General features: G+C 37.7%; 1 protein-coding gene across 1 annotated transcript; it reads right to left on the reverse strand.

The window, feature by feature from the left end:
- Nucleotides 1-896: 896 nt before the first annotated feature.
- Nucleotides 897-1,994, reverse strand: LOC140227800 (heparan sulfate glucosamine 3-O-sulfotransferase 5-like). The gene is made up of 2 exons (XM_072308195.1): nt 1,315-1,994; nt 897-936 (listed from the first exon to the last, which is right to left on the reverse strand). The coding sequence occupies exons 1-2, from the start codon at nt 1,992-1,994 to the stop codon at nt 897-899; spliced, it is 720 nt and encodes a 239-aa protein (XP_072164296.1).
- Between the last annotated feature and the right edge of the window lie 15,603 nt (nt 1,995-17,597).

Here is a 17,597-nt window from a genome sequence, read left to right on the forward strand (position 1 = left end):
AATCAATGCGTCAACGCAAAAAAAAATAATAATGATCTATCATGATGTAATTGTCCAAACGAAATCTAAGTTGAAAGAAAGATATTATTCAGAGGGGTGAAGGCTCAGGTTTGAGTTTTTTTTTTTTCAGTTTGTCTCCCTCTACAAATGAAAATTTGTTAAGATCGCAACTGCTGATCTGTAAATTAACAAATATGTCGGAAAAAAGAACCAGTGGGACTCGAACCTGGTTGCCGGCAGTGACACGATGAACATGGAACAAATTTGTTTGTTTTTGTTTTTGTTTGTATTTGTTTCATGTTCATCGTGTCACTGCCGGCAACCAGGGACAGCCTGGTGGTAGTGTCGCTGCCCGGAAAGCAGTAGATGACAGCTTCGAGTCCCACTGGTTCCTTTTTTCCGACATGTTTGTTAATTTACAGATCAGCAGTTGCGCCTTAACAAATTTTCATTTGTAGAGGGAGACAAACTGAAGAAACTCAAACCTGAAATCTATGTTGTTGTCTTTTAAAACACCATATCACCCTACATGCCCCTCAAATCTCTAAGTTATTATTTGTCCAAAATAAAAGAAAACCTTGTGCTCACAGTTGCACACACTACAGTCATGTCAGAGCATTTGGGACTGACACATTTTTAAGAAGAGTAGCACACATAAGGAAGAGAGAGAACAAACTATTTCAAGTGAAAATGACAGTCGATTTCTATTTCTTTAGCTAACACTTACTAACAAACTCAGCAATTTATCCCATTTTTTTTGTAAACCTCGGTATTGGCGCTTATTAAAACCCGCTAAAATAGATAATAAATGAATAGATAATATAAATTGTTGGTGCTCGGATGAAAATCAGCGACATAGTTACAGCTTGCATAATTTGCAGGGGATTTTCTAGGGATTAGCTGGATGATGCTAGTTTCTGGTCTGTTGATGAGTGTCTGAAAAGCCAGAATGAACAACACGATGATTATCAACTATGTAGCAGATATTGTGACAATAACACAAAAATAAAGAAGATTTCACAGGTTTACCAAGGTAAATATCGACGCTCTGCAGTCAATTGTATCAAATCGTATCACAAAAACAACCATGGAAATGATAGGTGAAACTCGTCTACTAGCTGTTTGTTGTAAGGTCTGAAATAATCTCGTAAAATTGAGAGTGTGTTGTTGTCAATAAGAGGATGGGGGCGTCCTTTGGTTTTTGGATTGGCACATTTCGGTTTGGAGCCTGCGGGTATGGCTACGCAGTAAAATCCTGTTTCAGGATTGCGCAAGAAGTGATCTCGAGTGAAAAAATTCGGCAAGTTAAGAAACCTCTCGAGCTGTTTCATAACGGGAAAGGGATCTTTAGCGAATGCGGTCCCATCCAGAACTAGCACGTTTTCATGACCATAAGCCGTGACCAGCTTTCGCATTCCTTCGACGTAGCGACCAAATTTTAGGACTGCCGCTCCCTCCTTAACGGATTCGGTTTCTGGATCAAGTACGGTTTGTCGGAAGGTCGCCCTCATGAACCGGCCTTTCCCGGACACCCTTAGCGAGTCGCTCGCCGAAATGGGTAGGTGAATGAGTCCTTGCTTGTTCAGAGTGATCAACCAGTGCACGTAATCCGAGATGGCACGAACGACGGGCTCGCGGATGATGGCGATGATTTTGGTATCTGGATGAAGATACGGTTTCAGTCGCAACATGCATTCCTGGGAGCAGGCGGTGTAACCTGGGCTTTCAGTCATGGTCAACTGAGACCGAGTTGAGTACCTCATTTGTCGCCGCCATTCGTCGACCTCCCCCGACGTGAGGCCGAACCAACCCGGGAATCGCGTTGCTCCGATCACCATGCGCACCGACGGATGAAGCCCGATGTACTCACGGAGCATGCCCGTGCCGCATTTCTTCACGCCCACGATCATAGCCCTCGGCAGCTGCTGGCGACAGCCTACCGTCCGGAATGGCTTCGAATTTACTTTCATTTTGTCGCAGTCGACATTGGACATAGTGTAAGGCGAATGTTTCTCGCTCGTTTTGGGCAGCGAATCTGATCGCGCGAGCATTGCACTCCCCGAGGCATGGGCAGGGCCTGTAGAGCGATCTACTGCGCAACTCACGTATCTAGATGTTGGTGTGATGCACAGAAGCATGAGGCAAAGGGCGAATCCAAATATCGCTGAAAAACAGTACTTGCATAACACCGATGTCTTCATATTCAATGAAGTATGACTTTGGTGTAAGGGTCAATCAGATCTCAAACGTCCAGTCCTGCAGGACGAAAGTGTGAAAAAGAGAGGGAAACCTACATAAATAAATCAGTAATGGGGAATATATTCACATCTCTTACATTCTTGTCCTACGCATGTTGGTGACAACAATAATTATTAGTGATTTGGCACAAAAGTTGAATATCAAATATTACAAGTTAAGCTTTTCAGCAGCTTCCCCCTCCATTTCCAAGAATATTTCCCTGTACAGTAAAGTCACAGTACATGTATTTATTATGAATGATGTGTATTTCCTTACACGGTATTCTCCTTTAAAGGCATAATTTACCATTTGCAGATGAAACAAAAACCCAGCACGAATGCTTTAAAATAGTTCTTAAATGTGAGTAAGAGATAGAAACAAAAAACTGTTTAAATTTGAATCAGTAAAATCGGTTTTAAGTATTGTGAAATATACAAAATGTGAACAAAATTTTCCAGACTATAAAACTGTCTACAGTTACGGTTTATTGAGAAAGATACTGATATCTCCTTATATTTTATGCTCCTTATATTTTCATTGCAAAAATTTTATATGATAGGATGTTTTGTGGTACAACAGACCTAGACATATGCATGATAATGTAATATTTTGAACATTTTTAAAATCACTGCTCCTTGAGGTAAACAAGACCTTTGATATATGAAATTAGCTGCATTGATTTCGTAAAACAGTTCATATGTCAAATACTACACTGTAATGAGCATCATTTTTTGGTTGAAAATGAAATGAAATGAAAATGCATAATGGTTACCGAATTTGCAACATTGTGTCTCTTGCGATGTCGCTGATTATTAGGAGCTACCACTCTGCAATATTTCACGTTTCGTTACATCGGGCTAAATCTGATAAATTACATTGTTAAATGGTGAATTAAAAAAAATAATCGCCACGAATCATAACAAAATAGATCTTAATAAGCGTTCTAAGTGATGTCGCCCAAGATAAATGTTGTTACCCTTTGAACCTTTATCTGCTAGTTTATGAAATACATTGAATTGTCATTTTATAAATCCACACCCTTCTCTGCTGTATGGAAAAAAAGATACTGAAAAGAAGAACATGCTTGCCGAAACGTCGGGAGTGGGTAGGCCCTTTTCACGGCCACATACATACCCAAGAAAGAATACGTGGTGCACCGTGAAGCCTTCTACCACTCAACGTTCCACCGTAACGGAAACCTTCAAAGGTTTCATCAATAGAATTATTGATGTAAGTTCTGATTCATCAAACGTTCAATAAGGGATAGTATAGGTCTAGTATTGGTGGGGATGAGGAATGGGCTTTTAACTTTTTGCGAGATACCAAGAAACCACTTATGAAATAGTACAGAGCATACCATTCTAAGAGGAATTCAAAGTTTATTTGATGACAATCGGTTTTGGAATGGATGAGACATCCAAAAACAAAGTAAAACGAAGCGATCATAATAAAAAGGTGGGTCCCACCTTTCATTACGATCGCTCTCTTTTGGATATCTCAGCCATTTCAAAAACAATTTTCATCAAATAAACGTTGAATTTCTCTTGGAATTACATCTTCTTTCATATTTCATAAGATGTAATAAGATGTCTTCAATGCGCTGTATAAAAAAAGCTTTTATTATTATTTTTTGAGAAGTAAACAACCGTGATAATTATCATAGAATGACCTATTAAGGCACATAAGTAAAGCACTGCAACTGGACTTACTGTTTAATTCCTAGAATGATTTAACCTCCAATCATTGACAAATCACACGAACTCATGGAGAGACCATGCAGGATTGGACGTGAAGCCGTTACACTTACATAGTCCAGATGCAGTGATTTAAATTTGTGTCTTAATAGGTCATTCTATGATAATTATCACGGCTGTTAACTTCTCGAATCATAATGATAATGATAGCTGCTTTTTTTTTCTATAGCGCATTGAAGATTTTTTTTTTTCTGAAAAAAAAAATATTTATAAAAGATCACTTACCTTCATCCAACGCGTATTATCTATTGGGAGAGTGCCTCGATGATATTTGTAAGACCGATGATGAGTAGCACATAATGACTGCATTTAATATACACTAATTAACAACTAAAGCATTTCCTAAGCTTCAGTGTTTATCAATTCTGGTTCCCCGCCATCAAAATCGCAGTAAGCTTGACCAAAACCGCGAATCTATCAGACGACTGGTGCATGCTCGTCTCCATGAAATCAACGGTGCTTAGGATATAACTGTGTATATGGAACGGTTATGACACTGCCATCACATAATACACTGGACATAATACACTGGACATAATACACTGGACACTTGCTGGAACGAGACACGAGAGAAAGGGAGAGTGAGGGAGAGAGTGCGAGATGGGGGCACCTTATCATTTCATTTCGTCAGTATTTGCTCGTTGTGCACGGGCCTATGGCAACTGATAACGCAAAGTTTGTTAAAGGGATTTACTGTTGTCCTGTCAGACAATGCACCACTGACTGACGAGCATAAGGGATGCTAATTTGGTGGCTACTACTAGTACTTCTGCTCTCTACAGAGCAAACTCTGTATGTTTGTACCTGTGGAGGCTCACGATGTCTCGAAGTTGATACGATTTCGTTGATATTCAATTTGAATCCAAGGTGGTTAAAGGGATCGTATAGTTTTGGTTAAGACCAAGCTACAGATTTCTAACATTTTTGGTGAGATAATGAGAAACCTCTTATGAAATATGAAAGAGCACATAATTCCAAGAGTTATTCACCGTTTATTCAATGAAAACTGGTTTTGAAAAGGCTGAGATTTCCAAAACAGAGCAATCTTAATACATGTAAAAGATGGGACCCACCTTTTATTACGATGGCTTTGTTTTCCTTTGTTTTTCGAAGTCTTAGCCATTCCAAAAACAATTTTCCTCAAATAAACTTTTGTATTCTTCTTAGAATGGTATTCTCTCTACTATTTAATGAATGGTTTCTTGATATCTCGCAAAAAGTTAAAAGCACAATCCCCATCTCCACCAATACTATACCATCCCTTTAAGGATTTTTGGTGCATTATCAAAAACGAATGAGGGCGTTGAACGCTCGCCAATTCATGCTCGGTAACCCGAGGAAAATCTTTGATGATGGTGCATCATGATTAGAATCTTAGTGAAAAATTTTAATGTGGAATTCCTTGTAGTTCAATGTGATTTTCTTCACATGGTTGTTCGTACATTACGTCACAAAGTGTTGTAATCTTTGCACCCAGAATTGACTGCACCAAATCTTTAACAATATTCATAACAATATTCATTCACATTTTCTTCATACTTCATCGATGTGCTGTGCAATAATTGCTGATTTTTTTTTCTTTTTAAACCCGGGGCATTCTGTTCATATTACAGCAAAGTTATTTCCCCTAAATCACAACGCTGCCACAAAGCACATTCACATACCTCGCAAGGACTTTACATTTATACAGGGCCAATCATTTCAGAACATTCCTAAAATGATAAGATAACCCGTGTGCATTTCCCCTGCAGATGATTGAAGGGTAATCCCTTGTTAGCGGTCAAGATCGAAAAACTTCATCCGAATGTAAATAAAGGGTCATGTACATTATGTTACATGTTGTGATTATGAGAGAAGTGGAGTCATTCCAATCGACTTCGCTGCAGTAGAATAACTGTTGCAACTACATCTCCGTTCAGTTATTATAAAATAAAACAATTACAAGGGAGGGATACTTACTATTAGTTGCAACTTTTTTCTTTTCATGAAAGACGCTCAAGCGATCTGGTGCCATAAATAAGTATATAATATTGGATGGCCTTGAGATTAATACAAGGAAATATTGGACGAGCTATGCACAAATATTGGACGAGTCGAAGACGAGTCCAATATTTTGCTTAGCGAGTCCAATATTTCCTTGTATTAATCGAAAATAGGACATCCAATATTATCATTATTATCCTACAGAGGATTTTAGCAAAGAATATTTTCACTTACCCTTTCTGTCTCCGAGTGCTGTATGGTCTCCTACTGTACTTGATCTTGACATGGGGTATGGTACCGGTACACTCTTCAGTGCAAGTTAATCTACTTCATTCCCTGATAAAACAGAGTCTGTATGTATCCATGGTAGTCGTCATGTTACTGTTAGGCCGAGATCTTTCAATAGCTAATTGAGACCAGAATTAGATGTTCTTGTATCCGAGATCTGAGACACAATTCACGTCACATCTACCGTAGATCGTGAAAGATTTACTTCAGTAGTACTGTAGTTCTATGGCCTACTGTACTTAGTAATAACACATTATGCATGTAAATGCAAGCGGCGGCGGCCGGCTACATGTATTAGTAGACGCTACTATGTAATCCCGTGAGATTTTTGTGCCAAAATTGATTTTTTTTTTTTGGCTAACTTTGTCAATTTGGGGGTGCTGAATCCAAAAAAGTTTGGTTCCATTTTTTTCGACCACGTCTTCAGCCGCCATTTTGAATTTCAAAATGGCCGCCATAGTAAACTGTAATTTTATCCATATCTCATTAAGTGAGTATTATAGAAGCTTCAAATTTGGTGCAAAGTGCATGGTTGTCATGTCAGACACTCTGGTATATCTTTTTCTGATATTGTGGATTGTTTTGATACAATTTGTAGGCTGCCATCTTGAATTTCAAAATGGCCGCCATAGCAAACAGTATTTTGAACCATATCTCATGCAGTGAGCATTGTAGAAGCTTCAGATTTGGTGCAAAATGCATGGTTGTGATGTCAGCCACTCTGATATATCAGTTTCTGTTATTGTGGCTTGTTTTGATACAATTTATAGGCTGCCATCTTGAAATTCAAAATGGCCGCCATTGCGTTTTTACCCATATCTCATGTTGCAATTATTGTAGGCGCATCAAATTCTCAGTAATGGACATGCTAGTGGTGTCCAACGTTCCAATACAGCTGTTTCCCATTGTCGATCATTAGATAGGCCACCATCTTGAAATTCAAGATGGTGGCCATAGAAAAACATATGATACTGTGGTAAGCGCCCTAGATAAATTTTCTAAAATTGTCTTATCCATTAGACCGAATTCACTTTCAGGTCACGCAGAACGACAGCCATCTCTTAATTCAAAATGGCCGCCATAAATTCAGATTGTAAGGACGAGGTTCCAATGACGTCATCAAGCCATCCTGAGGGGCAAAAACTGTGTGTGTTTGGGGGGGGGGGGAGGGAGGGGAGGGGTCCCATACCATTTCCCATAAGTGTGGGCAAGCGTGTAAGCGTTACATCCCACGTCCCATAATAGCGCCAAGCGGGTATGTGATTCGCTTACACGTGATTTGTTTTTGCCTCTCAGGCAAAACATTATTTGGTTTCGTGGAACCTCGTCAATAGTTATATTCAATCCCAGTTATTAAATATTTGTACAAAAGTAAGCATTGATACGATTAAAGGTGATCTTCAAAAACTTGATGCTGCCTTGAGAGAATGAAGACAAACACGGAAAAGTCTCGCAATGTCAAGAAATGCCATGGTCACCCTACCAGGCATCCCATTCACAAGCTTGTTTGTTGACCACAAAATAAAACAACTCAACAGGGAGCTCATAATTGCTGGATGTATTTCTGGAATAACACAGAATGAATAAGGAATGCCAATGAGTAGGTTTTTTCCTGATTGCCCTTGTGTGGGTCATCCTCAATTATCAAGAAATCCAAGATGCTTACTGCTGTACCGCCAATGACTCTAAAACTACCAAGGAGCAATAATAGCTCAGTTCCATGGCACTTTGGATGCATCAGAATTCCTCAACAATTTAGAACTCCATCACACGGGGGTAATCTCAAAAATTATCACTGCATTGAAACTGATGAATGTGGTGTTTGGCAATCAGGTATCGGAAACATTCAAGGAGGATATTCTAGAAAGAGATGAAAATGGATGTTTTCATGTTCTGTACTAAGAATTTGTATCTGAAAGAATAAAAAAAATGTGCCTGGGATAATATGAGAAAGGCCAGTCATTCAGCTCTTGCAATTGAAATACACCATGTAAGATTGGATCAAAAGTCACTAAGCTTAAGAAGACCACTACCTTCTTATAACACTTCTACCGGTACAACAGTCTGATAGACCTGTCATTATCCAGTCATTACTGGAGGATACAATTATCGGAAGTTATAAGTTCTGCTGTTCTATCAAGTAATTCCACAATCACTCTTCATCTCACAATTTTATGGCCTTCTCCTCATTCTGATTAACAAAGGTTAATTTTTCATACCCATGCCTTAGAAACCCACAAAACTGAGCCAAATAATCAGCCTGAAAGTTGAAATACTGATCAGTCAATTCCATCTGACACAGAACGGGGGAAAAAAGAAACAAAAGGTTCATCAAAGATGCCATGGGAGCTGTCACCCGTCACGATGAGGAAGCAGATATCCTCATTCCGTTGCATGTATTAAATGCTACTTCAAGAGCAACAGGGAATTTCAGAGATATTGATGATTATTACGTATAGACACTGACATTTTCATTCTCCTAATGGATCTTTGCTTTACTTTTAATACTGCATCGCATGTTGTCTGCTCCATCACTGGAAAAGGGGAGATGATTAAGTACAATTGACAATGTTGAGAGATTATGTTCTGCAAATTGTTGCAAAAACAAAGGTCTGCTTGGTCATGCCTTTCATGGCACAGGATGAAGTTGAAAATTTGAGGATGTCTCAAAGAGCAGATGGATCAAGAATTCTCTAAGCCTTGAATCATGCAGAATGTCCAATGACACAGTCCATGCCTTCCAGAAGTTGGGCGTGGATGACTTCAACCTGGACAATCTCCCGCTTTGCTTTCGTAGAGTCTTGATACAACACAGCCAGTGAACAAACCTTGTAAGCCTTCAAAACCTAATTTGTGCCTCTACTATACAGGGGAATTTAATATGGTACATTGTAGTTATTTCCAGCGGATGTACATAAACTGTGCAATAAAATGCTTTGAGCTTCCTACACCAACGGTAGCCACATGATTCATTATCATGTTCATAATAATGGCAAGAAATGCAAAAGTCATTGTTTCTGGAAGAATTTAGAACCAATTCTCCCCTGTGTACAGCCCTATATACAAGTGCTGTGACTTTAAAAACACATGCAGGGAATGAGCCTAGAAGACATTAACTAAAGTAAATTTCCAATAAATTTTCTAGTACACGGCTAATATTGTCTATTTAAACTCTACAACCAAATCATCTAAATGGGGGCATTTAGTCACCCAGACACAGTTATTGAGGCACTTTTGAAAGTCATTTGCTTTGACACCAGAGTCACATGATTTCCCATTCACAAGTTTTACCCAAATGCAATGCTCTTAAAGGAATGTTTCCCATGGCAGCCATTTAGCATTTCAACATGGGAGTGTACCTACAGGAAGCAGTCCCTCCTACACCTATGCAATGATAACACTATTTATTGAAGTGATTGACTTACACATAGGTCCTACATGAAAGCGCTCCAGCATGCTTGAGTTTAAGGGTAAAGATCTTACAGTACCAAATATGGGTCGAAATCATCTTGAATTTCATGAGTGGCAGCCAATGCGAATAATCCATTATTACAGAATGTATATGTGTGTGTGTGTCTGTGTTTGTAAAATAATGTACAATGTACACCACCATAAACATTGATATGCCTAAAAGTTGCTTGTCGACCACAGATACTAGCTGAAAAGCAGCCATTTTGAATGATAAAATGGCAGCCTAAAAAATGATCTGCAATTTTAGGGAGGGGATCAAAGTACATCTGAATGTTCAACATCATGAGCCCGGTTTATGCCCGAAATGTGAACTTTCTGTATTGTTCACTACATGAAATACGGGTCAAAATGTACATTCTGATATGGCGGCCATTTTGAATTTCAAGATGGCCACCTATGATATCAAAATGGACCATCATTTCAGATAAAGATGTTTCAGAAAGTATGATAGCAAACGCATGCTCTTTGCCCCAAGTCAGAACCTTACACAATGCATACAATAATTATGAGATATAGGCCCAATTACATTTGCTATGGTGGCCATTTTGAATTTCAAGATGGCCGCCAACCAAAATCATCCATCATTTAAAACAAATATGTATATATTAGCATATCTGACATCATAAGCACGCTTTTTGGCCCAAATTTATACTTTCCATAATGCTTACAACCTGAGATACAGGTAAAAATGCATTTAGCTATGGCGGCCATTTTGAATTTCAAGATGGCAGCCCTCAAATTGTATCAAAACAATCTACAATATCAGGAAATGGTGTATCACAATGTCTGACATTATAAATATGCTTTTTGCATCAAATTTGAACCTTCCATGATGCGCACATTATGAGATCTGGGTCAAAATACAGTTTGCTATGGCGGCCATTTTGAAATTCAAAATGGCGGCTGAAGACGTGGTCGAAAAAAATGGAACCAAAGTTTTTTGGATTCAGCACCCCCAAATTGACCAAGTTAGCTAAAAAAATCAATTTTGGCACGAAAATCTCACGGGATCCAATATTTCGACATAGCAGGTATATCGCGCGCGGGCTATCTAGCAGTAGCGCTGAGCTGATCAATCGTCGCCTGCCTGCACAAAAAAAAAAAAAAAAAAAAAAAATGCAACTTGTTTTCATCAAACCTAAATTTAATTTCCTGGTATGAAAGTGATATTTTGAAAAATTGTATGCAAAACAATTTCAACTAATTGATATATGGAATTTGTTTGTATAAACACAGAATTTTAGAAGAAACGATATTTTAGTTAATTCGTGATTGACCAATCAGAGACGTTTTTACTTCATGTTTCAGGTCATCTCGTTTATATCTCAGCCAATCACGGTGCAGTTTATAAAAGCTTTGGGGAATCCCCCCTCTTGCCGTCCAATATTTTAAATATTGGTCGCCTCGGCAAAAAAAAAAAAAAAAAAAAAAAAAAAAAAAAAACTTTCTAAGTGGGTCGGAGGTTACGAGGTGCGTCGACAAAATAACACTTGTATTCGGGCTCCAAAAAATCCTCTGTATGGATAATAATGTATTATATTCCATGAGGTCGCAGGCCGAACGTAATATGGCACCAGATCGAAGATATTTCCCATTTCGGGAGGGCAAGTAGGGAGCAACGATTTTTTTAAATTTTTTTTTAAATTTTAGTATGTAGATCTGATTCTATTTGCATTTATATGAATTCTGTAATATTACCACACTGGTAAATCAATTCGATGAAAACTTAATTCAACTAGAGTAGCACTCGAAGAACGTAGACTTCTCCCCAAACAGCTTGTGTTAAACAATGCTGTGATTTTCACCATGTATCATAATCCTACATCATTATCTAAAATGCAGTTTGCATTATTAGATCTCTTGACAATCAGAACGTATCCTGCCTACTAAACAGACCCAGCCAACTTGGCTCGGAGGATCGCAAAAGCAAGCGCGCCATCTAGAGTTCATAATTAGCCGCCACGGCCACCAATGAAGGCAAATCTCATAATAAGAGATTTTCTTTTTTTGATGAAAGACGTGCAAGCGGTGTAATATTATTATGATATATATAATAAAATGATAAAGAAGAAAGAAACACCTGGATCCAGACGTTTATCCAGTTCGGTACCAAAATTTAATCATCTGTTCCTTGTGTCATTATCAACTTTTCCTGATTATTTCATCCAAATCAGTTCACAACTTTTTTTCTTTTTTTTTTTTAGTTATTTGCATAAAGACAGACTGACACACAAGCAGACAATCAAAGCCATCGTCGGCAAAAACAAAACCCTCTTGGCGGAGGTAACAACAATGCAAAACATTAAATACAACAGAGCAATCACCTCATTCATGAAATACGGGAAATATTCCATGATGATTGACCAATGATATTACAGAATTTATGATCGTTAAAATGAATATGTCTTATTCTTGTTGATTTCATGTCACAAGCTGAAATTAAGTGATTTTTCCCTTTATTTTCAGTCTACTGGGAGACTTCTGCAATGAAACAGTGGCGGTCTCTGTCAGTTTAGCTGATTATGTGGTAACACCTAAATAATTGATTCGTAGAAACGTGGGAAAATTAGTAAACAGGAAAAAAAAGAAGAAACCATTACTATTTATTATACAGGTTAAGTTTTTACTCTATTGATATGAACTTGGTTACAAAAGGTTACAAGAGCGTGATCGTTTACGGGATAGTATGCAATCTGGACTGAGGTATAATAGGCCGAAAATGTCAATCATTTATTTTGTCACATTACAATTATTGTGTACAATTAAAATGATGAATAGAATGGTTCGGTGAAAGAAAAAAATAAAACATGTTGGATGTAAAGAAAAAAATATATATATAAGATGCTAAAACAAGGAGAAAAAGAGGTAATAATGCTAGAGGAAAAATATTTGAGGTTTAAAAGTCACAGGTTATAATGCCAGCGGTAAAAGTACTGTATTAGAGGTAAAGATATCGGAGGCATTTACCCAGGACTAAAACACTCCACTGTGTTGTAAATACATTCAAGGGAGGCGCGAATGATCAATTTGACCTGATGGCAGTATACTCTTAGTAAACTCTAAAAACAGCAATTTGACGGACATTTAGATTCAATTCCGATAACAATGCTCGTTTACCTATAGGACAATTTTACTTCTGAATCGTTCTTTAACACCCACAGCGGTTCTCATCCTCCTATTAACGAATGCAGCCTATCTCGCTCTGCTTTCCCAAAAGAAGCATCAGTCATTCTTATTGCCCCAGAAATACGGTACTCCATTTCTTTCTTTTTTTTTTTCCGCCCGGGTGAAAAGGGACATCGTGGAGAGAACATCGTTCGTATATTCGCAGTGGTCACCGTCAGGGATTGGACTGATGATCTCCTGGTTAAGTATCCAGCTTGTTATCCACTCTCGCTTCACGGTATATAAATCCAGCGTGTCATGAGGGTTCGACAAAAGGGTAGTATGTGTAAATAGTCAAATTCACCAATTTACGCTCCCTAAAAGCCCATAATTATGATATTGGAATGTTTGGAAACCAAATCTTATGGTTCTTAACAAATCCTAGTTGAAATTTATATGGCGAATAAATTCAAAGGAATAGCGAAGTATTAACCATAGCCTATTGCAAGCATTTACCTCTCAGTATTGTAATAAGTGCATGTCTCTGAATTTTGACAATTTACGTGATTCAAATAAATCGTATTTGAATATGATGCATATACATTCATATAAAATGCACACACACACACACACACACACACACACAAACAAATGCATACAAATTTCATGTTTGAGTCGGGCTTATCGTAAAAATTGTATCTAAAAGATAAAGGAATGAGGAGATGTGGAGAAAAGCTAAGATTTCTTTTTGTAAGAAAAATCTAAAAGTACATGTACTCCGTAACACAGGCAAACTTTACGATTAACCGGAGATTTTGATAAATGTAAAACCTTTATTTTATAATAATATTGTACATCATTCATGAAAGACACTGTATACAGAGAGACAAGTGATAAAAAAAAAATGCGTTGTTAAATGATGCTGGTTCAGTGACTCCTATTTAAATGGTTATAGTTTGCTATTCCGGAGTTTCGTTGATCCAATAAGAAAATAGGGTCCATTAATCCGAAAATGAAATCAGTTTCGTTATTTTTGGTAGATAAGACCATATCATTATTATTATTATTATTATTATTATTATTATTATTATTATTATTATCATCATTCTTATCATTATCAATATTTTGAAGGCACGTTAATCCCTAAAAAAAAAGGTTCGCTATTCTAAAGGTTCACTGGTACGGACCTTCTTTTCATCTTTGGATAACGAACCTTATTTCTTTTTCGGATAAATAAACCTTCCGAATAACGGAACTTCGGAATAACGCCTAAAATGTTCGGATTAACGAACATCCAGATATAGGAAATTTTACGTATTTTGGAATGATAAAACTTCGAAATAACGAACCCTATTTTATTTTCGCATCAACGAACCTTTGGTATAATGAACATTACTCATTCAAGTACAGTGGACTTCCGTTATAACGAAGTCCTCGGGACCGGCAGTTTTCTTTCGTTACATCGAATTTTGTTATAACCGAACAAATGAACAACAACAATACACGGAGCTGATAATGTTGTGGCCCGAATTTTTACTTCGTTGTAACCGGAATTTCGTTATAACCGTGTTCGTTATAACGGAAGCGCACTGTACTAGGGGAATATCTCCCCTACCTTCAACAGGTGCTTTCAATTCTTCCTGAAAGCAAAAAAACAAAACAAAACAAAACAAACCAAAACAAAACAAAACAAAAAATCATTACATTTATAGCTGACGTGTCTCCATGAAAATCAAAACATGATCAAGATTGCTATAGAGAGCAAAAGAAGAGAGCATTAAGATTCGTACCCAACACAACGGAATCGTCATGAAAACCAGACAATTATGTGTGTGTGTGTGTGTGTGTGTGTAAGACAAATTATTCCAGACCTCGTGAAATTTTGGTGGCTGAGGACCTGTACTCTTAATCTAGTGAGGATATTCATCCCATCAATCGGTATTCCTAAGTGGAGACAGCCCGATAGAAAGAGAGTAGGAGAGAATGAGAAGTCTAATAGAGACAGTAAAAGAATGGTAGACAGAAAGAGATCGCAAAGGGATCCCTTCACCCCCCCCCCCCAAAAAAAAAAGGAAAAAGAAAATGTCAGATGGGAGCTCACACAGGCTAAATTACGCATGAAGTTCTACACTAGATCTTTATACGCTTATATAAGATGTTCCACTTCTGTATTGTCATTAAGGCATGTTGACATTTCTTTCCTCTTTTTTCATTTCACATAGTGTGACATGGATTATGTTGGAGATTGAATAAAAAACTGAACTCACACTCGAACTTAGCCAGACGACAAACTTGATTATAGGGGAGGAGCTGATGGACAGCATATTATAAGGGTACACACAAACTATGCCATTTCGTAGTTCCACTTTGCACATAAGCAGAAAGAAAAGGCATTTGCGATAACAGGCATTTTGGTTTAAATTCATTTATGACCATTTTATACCGGCACATCTAACTGGCAGCAACAAAGTGTTCATTAAGGCCTAGTATCTGGCAGAGATAATGAGAAATAGTTTGCTCCATCATACAATGCATATGAAATAAATTGTGCTTCCCCCGATTGTTAATCGAGAGGCTTCTCTGGTCACGTGGTCTATGCAAATCCATTCTTTGTTTGAACATGAATTCGATAAAATGTTACGTCAGGCAGTCTTATGCATTACGTCGCTTTGAAACGAGTGACGTCGCTTTGAAACGAGTTCTCTCTCTCTCTCTCTCTCTCTCTTTCTCTCTCTCTCCCTGTCTCTACTTGATATGTTTCTTTAGGGTATTTGCTCCGTTTTCTTTCTTTATTTTTTTTTTTGCTGTACTTCTTTAATGTTTCGTTGTTTTTGTTGCTATACCTGATAATTGTTCATTATTTCTTTATTATTGTATATTCACTTTGTATGTATTACTGCTATTTTTATATTGTTCACGGATTTGCAGAAGAACAGCTTTGCTGAAGCAAATTGCCGCGATTAAATAAAATAAACTGAAACTGAAACTGAAACTGAAACGTGCCTAGAAAAAAAAAGAAAGAGTTTAAGTGTATGTGCCAAACTGGATCTGCCGCATTGCACGGATAGAAATACAATTGATTCATCTCTCATCGCAAAATGAATCTCCAATCTCCAATCTCCAATCTCCAATCTTATTACTTTTTTTTCACCATCTCTACTTTAAGATGAGTGATGCATAATGGTAGGGGCGCGCCGATGCCCAAACAGAAGCTGCGCAAAGACTGATGAAATAAAATCATGATCACTCGACTGGACATTGTCCGGACACTTAATCTGACATATCAATTCATTAATAACAATACAAGCTATCAATTCATTAATAACAATACAAGCTAGTATATACCATGTCCATTTGCCCGTTTCATTCACAGTAATCAATTTGGAAAGTGATAAAGTCGGCTTTCAGGATAGTACAGTTTGAAACACTTTCACAACACAGCTCTCTGATTTGCCCATTTTGCACATAATTTCCCGACGAGATTGACTCTTGTTTTGTATGTTTTATTATTAGAGAAAATTTTATCTAATCTATTGAATAAACAAGCATAATATGTTCAACTTTGCGTTAAAGATCGAAATTAATCTTCAGATTGCTCAGAAAGACGACGGCATCGAATCCCGATCAAGAAAGGCTCAAAATGCACCTGTAGTATTTCTCTGTGTATCCCTGTAACACAAACACATCCTGTTTTAATCATTATAACAAATCGGAACTCCCGCTCTTAAATCTGTTTGCTTGAACCATGGACATATTACACATAGACTTTCATCAATCGTTGATTAATAATTTTCATGCACCTGTTTCGATCAAAAGTGTCAAAACAGCACTAAAAAATGCTTCCCTGCTTTGACTTGTTTGATCTCTTCGTCACCGCCGACAGCCAGCCTGGATATAAACAAGACGGCGCTTGAGAAATCTAGAAATTACATGCGCACAATATAGTAACTCTATTAAATCAAGAAAAATGCATGTTGTAATGTATACTGAAAAAAATCATCGCTTGAGCGATTTCTTTTGCGAAATGCAAGTATTTTGGGAGGTTTAATGTGTTGTGTAATCTAGTTTTCCTGTTTTTCGCACATTGTTTCAGAGTAAACATAGACAGTGACGTTAGATGACATGTATGTGTATGTCTTACCATTAAGCAACGTTACATGCGTGTCCACAAGTTGTCCACTTCTGTAATTCCCAATTTTGTGACGAAAAAGAAATTGTCATGTTTTTTAGTTTGCTGCTCCCTCGTCATTGGTGTTTATTCAAAGGCAGTTGAGTCTAAAAAGGAACCTCAGCCAAAAAAGACCAAAATTAGGAAAACAGTTCTTTTGTCAGCGACGATAGAAGATTACACAACCGTCATTGTACTCGAAATCATGTGGCGGCGGTGATGATGTGCATGATCAAAGAAAGACCTCCGTTAAAAGTCCATATGTGTAGTAGGTCCATGGCCAAACCAAGGAGGGTCACATAAAACGTGATACCGTGGCTATGGTACTTTGGGAAAACGCATTGTGGTGAGGAAGACAGTGAAACAGAAACGAAAAAAAAAAGCGTTTGCGCGCTTTTAGGCTCTGACTGACAATGTGGGATCAAAGGCCTATTTCATAAAGCTGTTTGTGAAGTTATGCATGACTTTACGAACGACTGGAATATGAAGTGCCAATATGTGTGCCCATTTTCCCCTTATGGTTTAACAAAGTACGACTGTGTGGTCAATATTTCATCTATATTAGGGCAAAAATACACTTACAGCGAAAA

The sequence above is a fragment of the Diadema setosum genome, chromosome 4 (genome assembly GCF_964275005.1).
Source record: "Diadema setosum chromosome 4, eeDiaSeto1, whole genome shotgun sequence".
Lineage (NCBI taxonomy): Eukaryota > Metazoa > Echinodermata > Echinoidea > Diadematoida > Diadematidae > Diadema > Diadema setosum.

Coding starts and splice junctions, on each gene's coding strand:
- LOC140227800 (XM_072308195.1), bottom strand. CDS start 1,994: ATGTCCAATGTCGACTGCGACAAAATGAAAGTAAATTCGAAGCCATTC. Junction 937..1,314: donor GTTATGAAACAGCTCGAGAG/GTTTCTTAACTT, acceptor CTGGCTTTTCAG/ACACTCATCAACAGACCAGA.